This window comes from Puma concolor, chromosome B2 (genome assembly GCF_028749965.1).
Source record: "Puma concolor isolate L17-30 chromosome B2, mPumCon1.1.hap2, whole genome shotgun sequence".
Classification (NCBI taxonomy): Eukaryota; Metazoa; Chordata; class Mammalia; order Carnivora; family Felidae; genus Puma; species Puma concolor.
In genome coordinates, this window is record NC_141671.1 from 97,551,055 (window position 1) to 97,564,321 (window position 13,267).

General features: G+C 39.1%; 1 protein-coding gene across 1 annotated transcript in view; it reads right to left on the reverse strand.

Annotated features, from left to right (window-relative positions):
* The window catches only part of ATG5 (autophagy related 5), a 131,428-nt gene extending 120,823 nt beyond the window's left edge, over positions 1–10,605 (reverse strand). The window contains exons 1-2 of the mRNA XM_025925260.2: positions 10,467–10,605; positions 1,509–1,674 (exon numbers count right to left, since the gene is read on the reverse strand). Coding sequence (XP_025781045.1) covers positions 1,509–1,616 — 108 coding nt within the window. The 5' untranslated portion in view covers positions 1,617–1,674; positions 10,467–10,605. The remainder of the gene's footprint in view (positions 1–1,508; positions 1,675–10,466) is intronic.
* Between the last annotated feature and the right edge of the window lie 2,662 nt (positions 10,606–13,267).

Here is a 13,267-nt window from a genome sequence, read left to right on the forward strand (position 1 = left end):
CAAAGAAGGAGAAACACTGTAGTCTTTAGATTTTTTTAACTGCAGAATGCTGTCAACCATCATATTCTGATTTCAAAGTAAACAGACTGAAATTACATTTCTCATTTTTGCCACTTTGACCAATGAGACACACACACTCCTTTGTTTAGATACTATTAGAAAGCTGCCTAAGGTGAAGAGCTTGAATTAAAATAACAGAAACTAATTTGGAAATAAAACATAAGTGATATCCTAACCCATATCACAGAAGAAGCAAAAAAAAAATACACATCTAACAAGTGAAATTCTTCCAAAAATAAACTGTGACCACATTTTGTTTTTTTACTATGGAAGTTCTTCTAAAGGCAGAAAAGAAAACTGTTAAGATTTCCAAAGTTAAAATGACTTAAACGCATATATTCAGTTATGATAAGCTGAGTACTAGTAACAAAAAGCTGCCTGATTTCTCTGAAATTATATTCAGTGAGAAAACCCACAGAGAAATATAAAACAAAATCCCAACATGAATGCATGAGGTTTTCACGCACTGAGTGACCACCACTTGCATGACCTATGCCAGGTGCTGAGGAGACACAAAGGCAAATGACACCGCTCCTGTACCCAAATAGTGAATGAGTTGGCTCCTTAAGTGGCTTCCTCCACCAGCCTGACTTCCCATGGCTAGAGCAGGCTACGGAGCAGTGCCACCTCTCACACAGACAAGAAACAAAGCAAAGGGCAAGCTTTACTCATGTGAAACAAGAAAGTCCAACACCACAAATACATTTCCACTTTTCCAGATCCCCCTAGGTACACAATATTCTGTCTATCTGCGACAAAACGAAAATAATGACAACTGAGAACGTCTTTGCTGTTTAGGGCCTGAATACTCTGTAAAAAGGCAAAGTATTATTATCTCTGACTGACAGATGCATATGTTTGGATTATACATGTGCTTAGAGAAGGAAAAAAAGCAGGCCAAAATCAGAAGACACTTGATACTGTTTTTTTAGAACAGATAATGACACTAATTCAAACCTACAAGTCTACATACAGTAATCTGTTATTAAATGATATGTTTTATATAATACATATTAGCTTACCAACAGATGAAAACACACATGTTATATATATTCATTGAGCTATAAAAAAGAATTTGACAGTTGCTTGGGGCCACTTAAATACAGAAGAATCAAATCTGAACCTATTATTTTCAAAATAACTCCTACAGCACATAACTTATGATTCCATTATCACAAATTATATACATATGTATTCATGAAAAAAGAATGTCAGGAAGGTCCCACAGCAACATATCAACAGCAATTTTTTTCCTCCGTCTGGATAGTAGGATTAGAGGTAATTTTTTATTTCCTTTCCTTTGTTGATCTGTGTTTTCTCATTTTTTTCCATAATAATCAAGTACTAATTGTATATAAAATGTTGGATCACAGCCTTTAGGTTCTTAGAGTTTGTTTACAAAAATGGACAAAGTTAGATATCCCACTTTCTACCATCAACATACTTACATAATATGGTTCTGCCTCCCGTTCAGTTATCTCATCCTGATACAGGGTGAAGCAAGTTGGAATTCGCCCAAACCATACATCTCGAAGCACATCTTTGTCATCTGTCATTCTTCCAGTGGGTAAAGCAGTGCATATAGGCTAAATTCTTTTTTCACCCAAAGCCAAACTGAAAATAAAATGAAGAGCATTAGTCAGATCCTTGCAAAGATAAATGAACCTGCTCTAAAACAAAGATTCTAGGAAAAACTGAATGCCATAAAGATTTTTCATTTCAAAAAACTTGTGTGATCAGCATTCTTAACAATGAATGCAAAATCAGTACACCAAATTCTAAATGCAGAGCTATTATTTATTTAAAAGGATCACAGAAGTGAGCAGTTCAAAATTATGTATGCTAACTTATGCAACTAATGAACCACAGCCAAAGTGAAGCTATACTTGTATCATTCTCTCAAGTCCCAGGAGAGTCTATTGCTCATCTAAAGTGAAGTCTTCCCCTATCTTATGGTCTCTTACAGTCCAACTCTAAACTATTATCCCCACAATTATCCTTACCCCACCTAATGTATTCAACCTCTCCTACTCTGTCCAGATAGTTCACTCTTCCTGGGGGAAAAAAAAAAAAAATCTCTCTCACCCTGAAAAAAAAAAAAAAATGTTTGTATAGATCTATTTCTATTCTAAATTTCATCGTGTCCATGGTTTGATTCCACCAATATTTCCAGTCCTACTCATTGTATTTGTTTTTACAAACCCTCTAGCAAGACTGGAAACTTAAATACCTTGTTCTCTACTATTCCCCCTGACAAATATGTTCATCTCTCACCTGTTCAAATCCTACCCACTCTGCAAACCCAGCTCACAATCCTCTGTCCCAATGAGTAGTAAATGCTTCTACTGTGAACTTAAAATATTCCCTATACCACACATATAGCACTAAAACCACATACTGAAATAGTCTGGGTATGACAGAGGAACATGGCTTTTGACCTATGTAATATCCAAGTGTCTTCCAGCACTAATATTCCACAACTAGGTAGCAATACAATATACCATATGAGTAAATGCAGAATCGATCCTGTTGGTACCTGAGTAATGAGACTCAATATCCTTGTATTCATATATTTATTTATATATATCCTATCTTTCGTAGGTTGGCATATCCTTTGGAGACATTTAAAATAACCATATTAATTTAGCCAAATACCAATTACTAACACTGAATTATTCAAGGAGCTTTTTCTCTCTTTTCTCATCCACTAACCAACACCAAGTACATCAAGACTACCATAATTTATTAGTCAAAGACAGAAAACTTCAAGTAGAGTTCGGAATCTTGTATCATTATACTTAAATGTGCGTTGGAGGTCAAATGGATGCAATGTTATCTACAGGTAAATAAACGAAAGAGGTGAAAAACTCTGTCCAACATTACAAGAGCACTAAATAACAGTCAAACCAGGATAAACATTACAAGACCACTAAGTAACAGTGAAACCAGGAGAACAACTCTGGTCACAGTTATTGAACGAGTCTAGTGCTCTTTCCAACATATAACAATGTTTTCATTTTTACTGACATATATCCATAAAAGTCACCATTTTAAGCAAATGATACAAGCATTCACACTTCATATAATTCTACCCTGATAGGCTTCAAATTCAAACAATACACTGAGTTTCTCTGCAGAAAATTCCCAAGTTTACAAATCACGTACAATTAGCTCACTGAAAACAGAAAACATCTCACTACCTCCTGACTATATTAATACTTCATTCTTTGTGAATAAATTTACTGGCGACAGGAAATAACGAGATCTAAGTTATGGCAAATAAGTAAATCTAAAGTTGAATCTAATACAAGGTGATAAGCAGTGGTTTCTGTAACCATGATACACCCAATTAACCATTAGCTACAACTTCAATTCCTCTCTTGCCTACAAAAAAAAAATGAGGCAAAGAGCTACTTTCCTAAAAGATTTTAAAACCATTTAAATACAATGTTAAAGTTGAAAGTCACTATGAATATTATCACACTGGATAATTTTTCTGCCTCAGAAAAAACAGGTGGACAGTATAATTCAAAAGAAAATGAAAAATTAAAATGGGTACAGCCACCTAAGGAAAGGCTATTTCTACAAGTACTTCCCTTCTCTCCAGCCACTGTCCTCTCAAGAAGGAGTAAAAATCTGATTTGTCAGATTCCAAGACACCATTTTAACCTTGTTTATTAACAGGCAGGGGTCACCATAAACACAAATATCATGCATTTAGGTATGGCTTCCTCCTCTCCCCTCTACTCTGCCGTTGACCATGCTGCTATTTCTTTCCATGTCATGTTCTTCTGTTTCTTCATGTGTCAGGAGCAACAGAAAGAAATGGCAAATGTCCCTCTTTTCTCTTTGTTTCTGGGAGACTCTGCCCAACAGTGATAGAAGCATGGGCTTATCTTTTACTGGTTCTGTACCTAAAATTCAACTGCAGAATTTTGGTAAACTGGGCTGAAACAGAAGACTTCACCAAAGTTCTGAGGTAAGATTTTAGGTACAAAACTGGTCAAAGATCAATCAGCATCTTATTTCCCGTATACCATTGTTTCTTATATATATATTCCTTGCAGGACCTCAAGGGAAGAACTAACTGAGCCAAAGCAGCTGAATATAATGTGGTAGTCAATACAAATTTTCCAAACCATAGAAACTTCTAAACAGATTTACTGAAAACTTCAAATAAGGCAACTAACAGCCTCAGAATAGGTCTAAATTTATAGAATCATAAAATGTTAGTCTTTCAATATTAATAAATATTCATCTACAATGAATTATATAAGCATGCAAATACACCTAACTAAAAAATGTGCCAAAAAACTAGCTGATAACATGGATAAAACTAAAGGATGTGAATATTCAATCATCTTTTTATTCAAACAAATTTTTTTTTAATGTTTATTTACTTTTGGAGAGAGAGAGTGAAAGAGAGACTTGGGGAGAGTCAGAGAGAGAGGGGGAGACACAGAATCTGAAGCAGGCTCCAGGCTCTAAGCTGTCAGCACAGAGCCCAATGCGGGACTTGAACTCATGAACCACAAGTTCATGATTTGAGCTGAAGTCGGAATCTTAACCAACTGAACCACCCAGGTTTCCCTCAATCATCCTTTTTAAAATAGAGGCAGAAATCAAAATTTAACTCTTGAGAGGCACTACAATGTGGTAGTAGTACATTCAAAATGTAGAATATGGAGTCAGATTGCCTGGATTCACTTTATCACTTACTCTGTGACCTCAAGTTAGTCAACTTCTCTGTGTCTCCGTCTTCTCATCCATAAAATGTGAATAACAGCACTTACCCCATAAAACACATATGATAATTAAATTAATACATGTAAAGCACTTAGAATAATGCCTCTAATATAGTACTACGAAGTGTCTATCATAATTTACAGAACAAGAGCATGTCTCAGAATTGAACACTGCTATTAACACTCAACACAGAGTCAATAAATATTTGATCATTTGATATGCCCAGCTCTGTGGCAGGTGCTGAGAGCATATAAGATGATGATGGTAGTGAAAATAACAATTACAACAACTTTTTAAAACCTCAGGCATTGTCCAGAAGATACTGTCTCTTAATTTACTAAACATACCACGCACTTTCACATCTTTTCCACGGCTTTCCTCACGCTGGTGGTTCCTGACCCTAAAGTAGCCTTCCCTACCTTATCTTCTGACTTAAATATCCTTTAGGACCCAACTCAGAATAACCCTTTATGAATAACTCAGGTAAAACCTCTCTTTCCTCATTGCACTTTTTTACTTTTCCTCTACTACAATACTTACAGGCTTAGAGTAAAGATTTTTGGGGTGCCCGGGTGGCTCAGTTGGCTGAGCGTCCAACTTCAGCTCAGGTCACGATCTTGTGGTTCATGGGTTCAAGCCTCACATAGGGAAGAAGCGCAGAGCCTGATCTGGATCTTCTGTCTCCCTCTCTCTGCCCCCCCCCCCCACCACTTTCGCTCTCTCAAAAATAATTAAAACATTAAAAAAAATTTTTATCTCTGATTTCCAATCTCATATTCTTTCATTTATGTCATACCAGTTGCCAACATGCCTTCCAATTCCAAATGCCCATAGTTATAATTAAGTGCTATTTTATGAAAGCTTTCATAATGGAGGAAGTTAGAAAGGGAGAAGAAAAATATTAACATATCTTATAGTGTTCAGAGAACTGAAAAGATATGGAACTTGAAGAATGGATAGAATATAGAAGAATGAATATATACGGAACGGGTAGAATATTCCATAGATAGAATATAGAATAAAGACAAATATTACAAGTAGGGCAAAAGAACATCAACAGAGGCAGAAAATGTGCAAAAGCAATATGTGTACCAATTTTTTAGGAAACTTTTAGTAGTAGATAATGAAAGAGCTGACACTGAGACATGTTTTAGTATCACCTGTGATCCTAGGCAAGTCACATTTCCTTATCTATAAAATTCACCAGGTTGTTCTAGGGGGGAAAACATCTACAAAGTGTTTGACATGGTACTGGACACATAGTAAGTGCTGGGAAATAAAAGCAATTATTATACCTTTAATGTCAAACCTGTAAATGTAAAATAAGACTAGATCATGAAGCATACCAAACAGAAGACTGTGGGTTCTCAATTTCATCCAACCTACAAAGCCTGTAAGGTTTGATAACGGTGAAATAAAAACAATTACCTAGTAGTACACAAAAGGAGATCCCACGTCCAAGAGAGGGTAGGCAGAAAGGAATTTCAGCACTAAGGCATATATTAATGAGTGCCTGGCGTAGACTCGTAGTAGTAGATGGGTAAGAGACAGATAAGAAGTCTTTCCAAGGAAGAATGAATAGAAGGTGATGAAAAACTGGCTGAGGGATAAAGAACAAAGACAGGGAAGATTTAAATGCTGACAGCAGGCGATACAGATAAATAGTTAAGGGGTTTGAAATCAGACTGACATGGGTTTACACCCAGACTTCCAGCTATAAGCTGTGTGTCCTAGCATAAGAAACCTGACATCTTTGAACCTATTTGTAAACTGAAGATAATTTTAATTTCACAGGGCTGTTGGGTGTTTAGTACCTGGTAACCACTCAATAAATGGCATATGCATTTAATACATGGTTTCTTCATGCGTCCTTGTCCAGACAGTTTAAACTCCTTTGCTCCTCTTTGGTCAATTCTCAACCCTCTTTTTTTTTTAAATTTTTTTTTAATGTTTATTTTTGAGAGAGAGAGAGAGAGAGAGAAAGACAGAGTTTGAGTAGGCAAAGGGTAGAGAGAGAGGGAGACACAGAATCCAAAGCAGGGTCCAAGCTCCGAGCTGTCAGCACAGAGCCCGATTCGGGGCTCGAACTCACTAACTGTGAGATCATGACGAAGTCCGACGCTTAACCAGCTGAGCCACCCAGGCGCCCCCTCAATCCTCTTTTAAGAGTCAGCTTAACGTCAGCTTTTCGAGAAGCTTTCCACTAAGCAATCTCCCGTCTAATTATTTCTATAATAGCAATGTTACAACCGTGCATTGCAGTTATGTTTATCTTATCCACCTCTTGCCCCTCCCCACATTGAACTGTGAGTTCACCAACAGCAGAAATGGAGTCATATTTACTTTGAATCCTCAATACTGGCATAACTAGCACATAGCAGAATCTGGAATTTTTATTAAACGATTGGAAAATACAGAAAATTCATAAACTGAAAAGTTATACTAGCTACTTAAGAAACTGTTCCAGCTAAACTCTTCTCCAAATCAGTATAATCACACTTTAAATTCGGAAAACTGCAGGGGTGCCTGGGTGGCTCAGTTGGTTGGGCGTCTGACTCTGGATTTCTGCTTAGGTCATGATCTCGAGGTTCGTGGGACTGAGCCCTGCATCGGCGTGGAACCTGCTTAGGATTCTCTCTCTCTTGCTCTCTCTCTTTCTGCCCCTTCCCCGCTCGCACACCACATGCGTGCCCATTCTGTGTCTCTCTCTCAAAATAAATAAACTTTAAATTCAGCAAACTTCCTTATTTTACAAGAATATTTTCCCCTCTCAAACATACACTACACTATCATCACCATGCATCCAATTGGAAGGCAATGTTTTGGAAGCACACAAATCACAACCCATCACACAGTCTACTAGAAGTAAGCTCTGGAGGACAGGGGCTACTTCCTGACTGCTGCATTCTCTGCAACTAATTCAAAGCCTGGAACAAAGCAGGTGCCCAGCCAACAACATTTAGCAAACAGCACAATATGATAAAGGTACAATGTACAATTATTAGTCTCTTTCACACTACAAACCAAGAAAGGCTAACCTATTACCTGGAGCTATTCTGCTGACAAAATCCCCAACTACCTAGAAATTACTTAAAATATCAAATAACTATTAGTAGTAAATTTGAAAACATCTAAAAATAATCTATGCTGGCTGGTCTCCTTTTAAATTCATGAACACTAACCTCAAAAGTAGGCCCTGAGTACTGGCCAGCATTCCTACATTTCTCTAGTCCATTTATTCTCCCACATCCTAGAGCACCATTTCATATCCCCTCTCCCCTCTAATTTTCATATCTCCTTCCTCACTCTCTTGCAACTAATGAACTGGCTTTCTATTTCCTTCTATCCTGTTACTAAGGATCAGTGGTTATCAACGGGTTTTAATGAACAGCCCAATTCCATGGGTGAATAGTTCCTAAATCTCTCCAACTTCTTCCAAATGTTGAAGTGCACCTGGACTCAGTCCTTGAACTACATCTTTGGAGATCTCCCATGGCTTTAAATATCATTTCTACAATAACAACTCCCCCATTTATGTCTTCAACCCAGACTTCTCTTCTGAACTCTAGTTTTATATATACCACACAATATTGACATTTCATTTGAAAATTTAGCATGTCCAAACAGAAAATGATTTCAGACCTTCCTTCCTCAGCTCCCTTGTTACTCTGTGGTCTTCCCCAAATCACTAAGTGGTAACTATTCTTTAGTTGCTAAGGCCATAAATCTTGGAGTCATCCTTGACCCTTCTTCATACCTGACTGCCCTAGCCGAGACACAAATCCAGAATCTGGCCATTTCTCACCATCTGCACTATTACCACACTGATTCATGGTACCTTAACCTTTCACCTGGATAAATGGCCTACTTTTGCCCTTGCTGCAGACAACATAGCAATCAGAAAGATCCCTCTAAACATGAGTCAGATCAATTTACTCCTTTACTCAAACCCTACCATCTCATCCAAAGTAAAAACTAAAGTTCTTACAAAGGCCTACAAGGTGGTATATGACCTGGACCCATTCTGACCTGATTATCTACTCCTCTCCCTTTTTGCTCACTCAGTTCCAGCCAGACTAGCTGGTATGCTCGTTTGGGACTTTGCAGTAGGTCTGATGCCTCATTTCACTACATCCACATGAAACCCTTCTTTATCACTTTTAGGTGTCTGTTCAAATATCATGTTTTCTAAAGCCATCACTGCAATTTCCTACGCAGGCCATCAACAGTCCTTGTTCCCCTTCATGACTTTATTTTTTCTCTCTAGCACTTTCACCACCTGACATATTTTTATTTTTATTTTTTTAATTTTTTTTTTCAACATTTATTTATTTTTGGGACAGAGAGAGACAGAGCATGAACGGGGGAGGGGCAGAGAGAGAGGGAGACACAGAATCGGAAACAGGCTCCAGGCTCTGAGCCATCAGCCCAGAGCCTGACGCGGGGCTCGAACTCACGGACCGCGAGATCGTGACCTGGCTGAAGTCGGACGCTTAACCGACTGCGCCACCCAGGCGCCCCATATTTTTAAATTAATTTTTATATTAATGTCTTTCCCCTCACATGCTCAAAGTGAACTTCATGATGGCAAGAGTTTTTATTATTTTATTCACTGTTTATTGTTTTATTTACTTTTTGTTCAGTGCCTGGCACATAAGAGGCACTCAGTAGTTGTTAAAGTAATAAAACAAACCTACACTTGAGGTATGGACATTATTCTAAACAGTCAGAGCCAGATAGTAGCATTCTGCTCATTTTCCCCCAATTTTAACCAGCATACCTTTGAAGATCATGGCACATGCTCAAATCTAGCATAAAACTCTAAAAATAAAATAAAATTCCCCTCAATTACTACCTTCAGCCCAATATCTTTATTTTCAAATTCTAAATTCAGCCAACAAATCCATCTATGCAAATCACAAACAAGTAAGTTCAAATCCAAGTACCCAGTCCAAAAGACTCTTTGAGATTTATCAAGTGGATTCTGGAAGGCCTTGGAAGTTCAGTGATGTCTGACAGCCTTTGAGTTCTGACTGTCGCTTAAGACATGCTGTGTCTCACCAGAAAAAACTAGAACCAATCCAGTTTCCCTACGTTCCTCAAGTTTCAGGTAGGATTTCAAAATAATCCAAAGTATAAAGGATGTGAAAGTTCTTTGCCAACAGAAAACGACTTCGTTAGCACTAAATATTATTATTAAAATGAGATTTAACGAATGCCATCGAGAAGATAAACTGGAGAAAATACCCACCAAATTAGGATAGAATCAAAGTGCCTGTGAAATAATTATGATTTAAATAACTGTTCCACGAAAAATGCAGGTCTTGAACTAAATAAACTCTAGAGCCTGCGACAAGACCCTAGGCTTCCTACTTTAGTAAGAAACTGACAGATTCCCGGAGAGAGATCACACAGGCTACACCCTCCGGCCTGCCCAAGGTCCCCGGGGGGCGGCATCTGGCCAACCCCACCTACCCCGGAGGAACCACCTTCACCAGCCACCGCCGCCCGGGGGAGCGCTCCTCTAGCCTACCACTCGCCCCTCCTTCTTACCACACCTACCTGGCACCTCCCCAACTCTTCTCCTCCGGGCATTTCCCCACCCTAGGGACACGGAGACAGACACACACACGCACACTCACACTCACACTCACACTCACCAGAAATGCCAGCTCCTTCTCCCGCTTCCTGCACCGATGAAGACGCTCGGATCCCGGGCTCTGGCAGGGCGGCGGCGCTGGCTGCTTGATACACTGTCCCGCAGAGGCGCGGGAGCCTGGAGTCCCGAGAGCCCGCGCAGCCGCAGAAGGCAGCGGCGTGGAGGTCGGTGCCGATCTCTGCTGCACTTCCGCCCTCCGGTATCCTGCCAATACAACCCGCAGCGCCGCGGGGCCTTGGAAGCCCACAGCAAGTCCAGTCACCCTCGGCGCCCAGAGATGACGTCACCGAACCCACGTGGCCTGCGCCCCACCTTCCGCGTTCCGCCCAACCCCGGGAGGAGGCGGGAGCTGCACTAGAGCATGCGCAGACGGAGCGGGGCGCGTGGCTTGGGGGGTCAAACCTCTGTCAACTTTACAGCTAACTCCGTTTTAGGGGAGGCTCACGCCTTTTGCATGGTTAGGTATTTCGAGAGGCTAATGTAACAGTACTGTAAAAGTAGAGAGTTTCAAAAATACTGAGACCCTGCCTCATAGAGGTTGACCGCAGCATTCCCCTTTCCTGGCTTCGCAGAATAATAGTAATAAAATGTTGGTTATCAACGTGTTTTCTTATCTATTTTCTCACTTGATCTTCTTGATCTTCTCAATTTTGGCAGAACCACAACAGGGATTAATAGCCGTAGTTAACAGAGGAAGACTAAAACGCATGAGTACTGAAGTCCTCTATCCAAATCTATACCTTTTCTGTTTGTGAAAATAAAAACAATTCAAAAACTCCTAAAGAGCGTTTGAATCTGATCTATCCATAAGACTTAACTGGGCATTTAACGTCTTTCTCGTAATTATGCATGCCATACCTGCTAGGTAAATACTGTGCTGGGACTCAAAATAGGTTCCTGATCATTAGAAAGATTAGGGAAATCCTAGTAGTAGCCACAGGATTCTTTCAAAACGACAAATCTTGGAGATTGACTAGTCCACTGATTTCGAATGACCCACAACCCATTGGTGGGTCATCTAATTCAGTGTGTCATTTTAAATGACTGGCATTTTTAAATGAAATATAGTAGAAAATACTGGCATGCTTGTTTCCTGATTTTTTTTACTTCAGTATGCATACACTGGGTAGGAATGCGAAATACATTTCTTGGTATGGATAACAATCCAAAAATTTAGAAGCCATAGTCTGGCCCACTCCACCTACTTAATGCAGAAATCTCCTGTACAGTATCCCCAGTAGTCAGCCATTAGTTTTTGTGAAAAAGCTCTTAGAATTGAGATGTCCCACCATGTGAACTAGACTTACCTCATCTTGGACAAATCAACCATGATGACCACTCTGTGACCTGAAGCCCTCTTGAGCATATTCTCCACACATACATTCTTTATTTTTGTTTAATCATGCTATACTCTCCGGAATCCAGGTTTATAAAAGCAGGTCTTACAGGAGGTGGGGTCTTGTAGCCACACAAGACATACTTCTGTCAGTAAATCCGTTAATAAACCATTTCTCATCAAGTTGGGCTTGTGGCCTTTTTCTTCAGTCTTAATGCTCCTTCAGACTTTAGAGGTCATTTGCCTATGCCTCCCTTTCACAGAACACCCACCTTCCCAATGATAGCCACGATTGTATGGAATTTACTCTGAAATGTATCCAAAATATTAGATGAATTTATGGATGGGTAGAGGAATGGGTAGATGGATAAATATGTGATAATACAAGTAAGTACAGTAAAATGTTAATAATAGAATCTAGGTGGTGAGTATATAGGTATTCACTGTAAGATTCTTTCAATTTTGCTATATGTTTGAAAATTTTTCTAATAAAATGTGGGGAAGAACCCACATAGGAAGAAAGAAGAGAACCAAATAGGAAGAAAGTTATTACATTGAGCTGAAATTCAGCTTCCGGTAACTTTTAAGTATTGACCCTGTTTTCTTCTTTTCTCCCCTTGTCCTTTCCCAACCTTGTGCCTACAAACTGCAATAGAAATATCTAACCCCTGCTCTAATAGCACTTCAGATATTAAAAGATAGCTCTCATGCTCCATAACTCACTCGAGCTAACAACTGTCGATTCTTTCAGCCATTATTCACATGACATACCACTCTTCTGGATCTGGTCCAGTTGTCACTGTCCCTATTAAATAGTTGTACTCTTTCCCATCTCATGATTATTCTCCTTGAGCAAAAATTTGGAAATAAGAGGAATTCTATATTTGCTCCCTGTCATTTCCATTGGTTAACATTATGTCTTGTCTCTCAGTCAATGGCACTATATCTTTCAAAATTTTGTTCTATGAAGATAACTTTTAAAGAGCTCTTTTTGACTGACCTTACCATTTCCCCCAAGCCTCAACTCATTCTGGATGATTCTCAGGCAGCTGTTTCGAATTGTGTCAACTTGTTTATAAAGTCCTCCAAAATTATTGATTGAAAGGAGAGATTCCAGTGAAGTCTCTGTTAATGACATGTTTTCTTTTCTTCTACTATAATAGTCTGCACATGTAAAGTCTGGTGTTTATTTTTGTATGCCTCATAACTTGTAATATTCAAAGCCATGGGATCACAAATTTCTTTGCTCTAAATTTACTTAAATTTGCTTTCCTAAACTCTAAGTTGTCTCTACTATCCCCATGAACTCTAACATGCCATTCTGGCTCAAAGGTCTCATTTACTCTCTTTTGTCTTCAACCTGCTAGTTTCAGAGGATGAATTAGTTAAGCCAAATTTAGTTCTTCTACTTCAGCTCTAGCTCCTCTGAGTGTGCCCCAACCAATTGACCTGCTTCCCCAATTTCC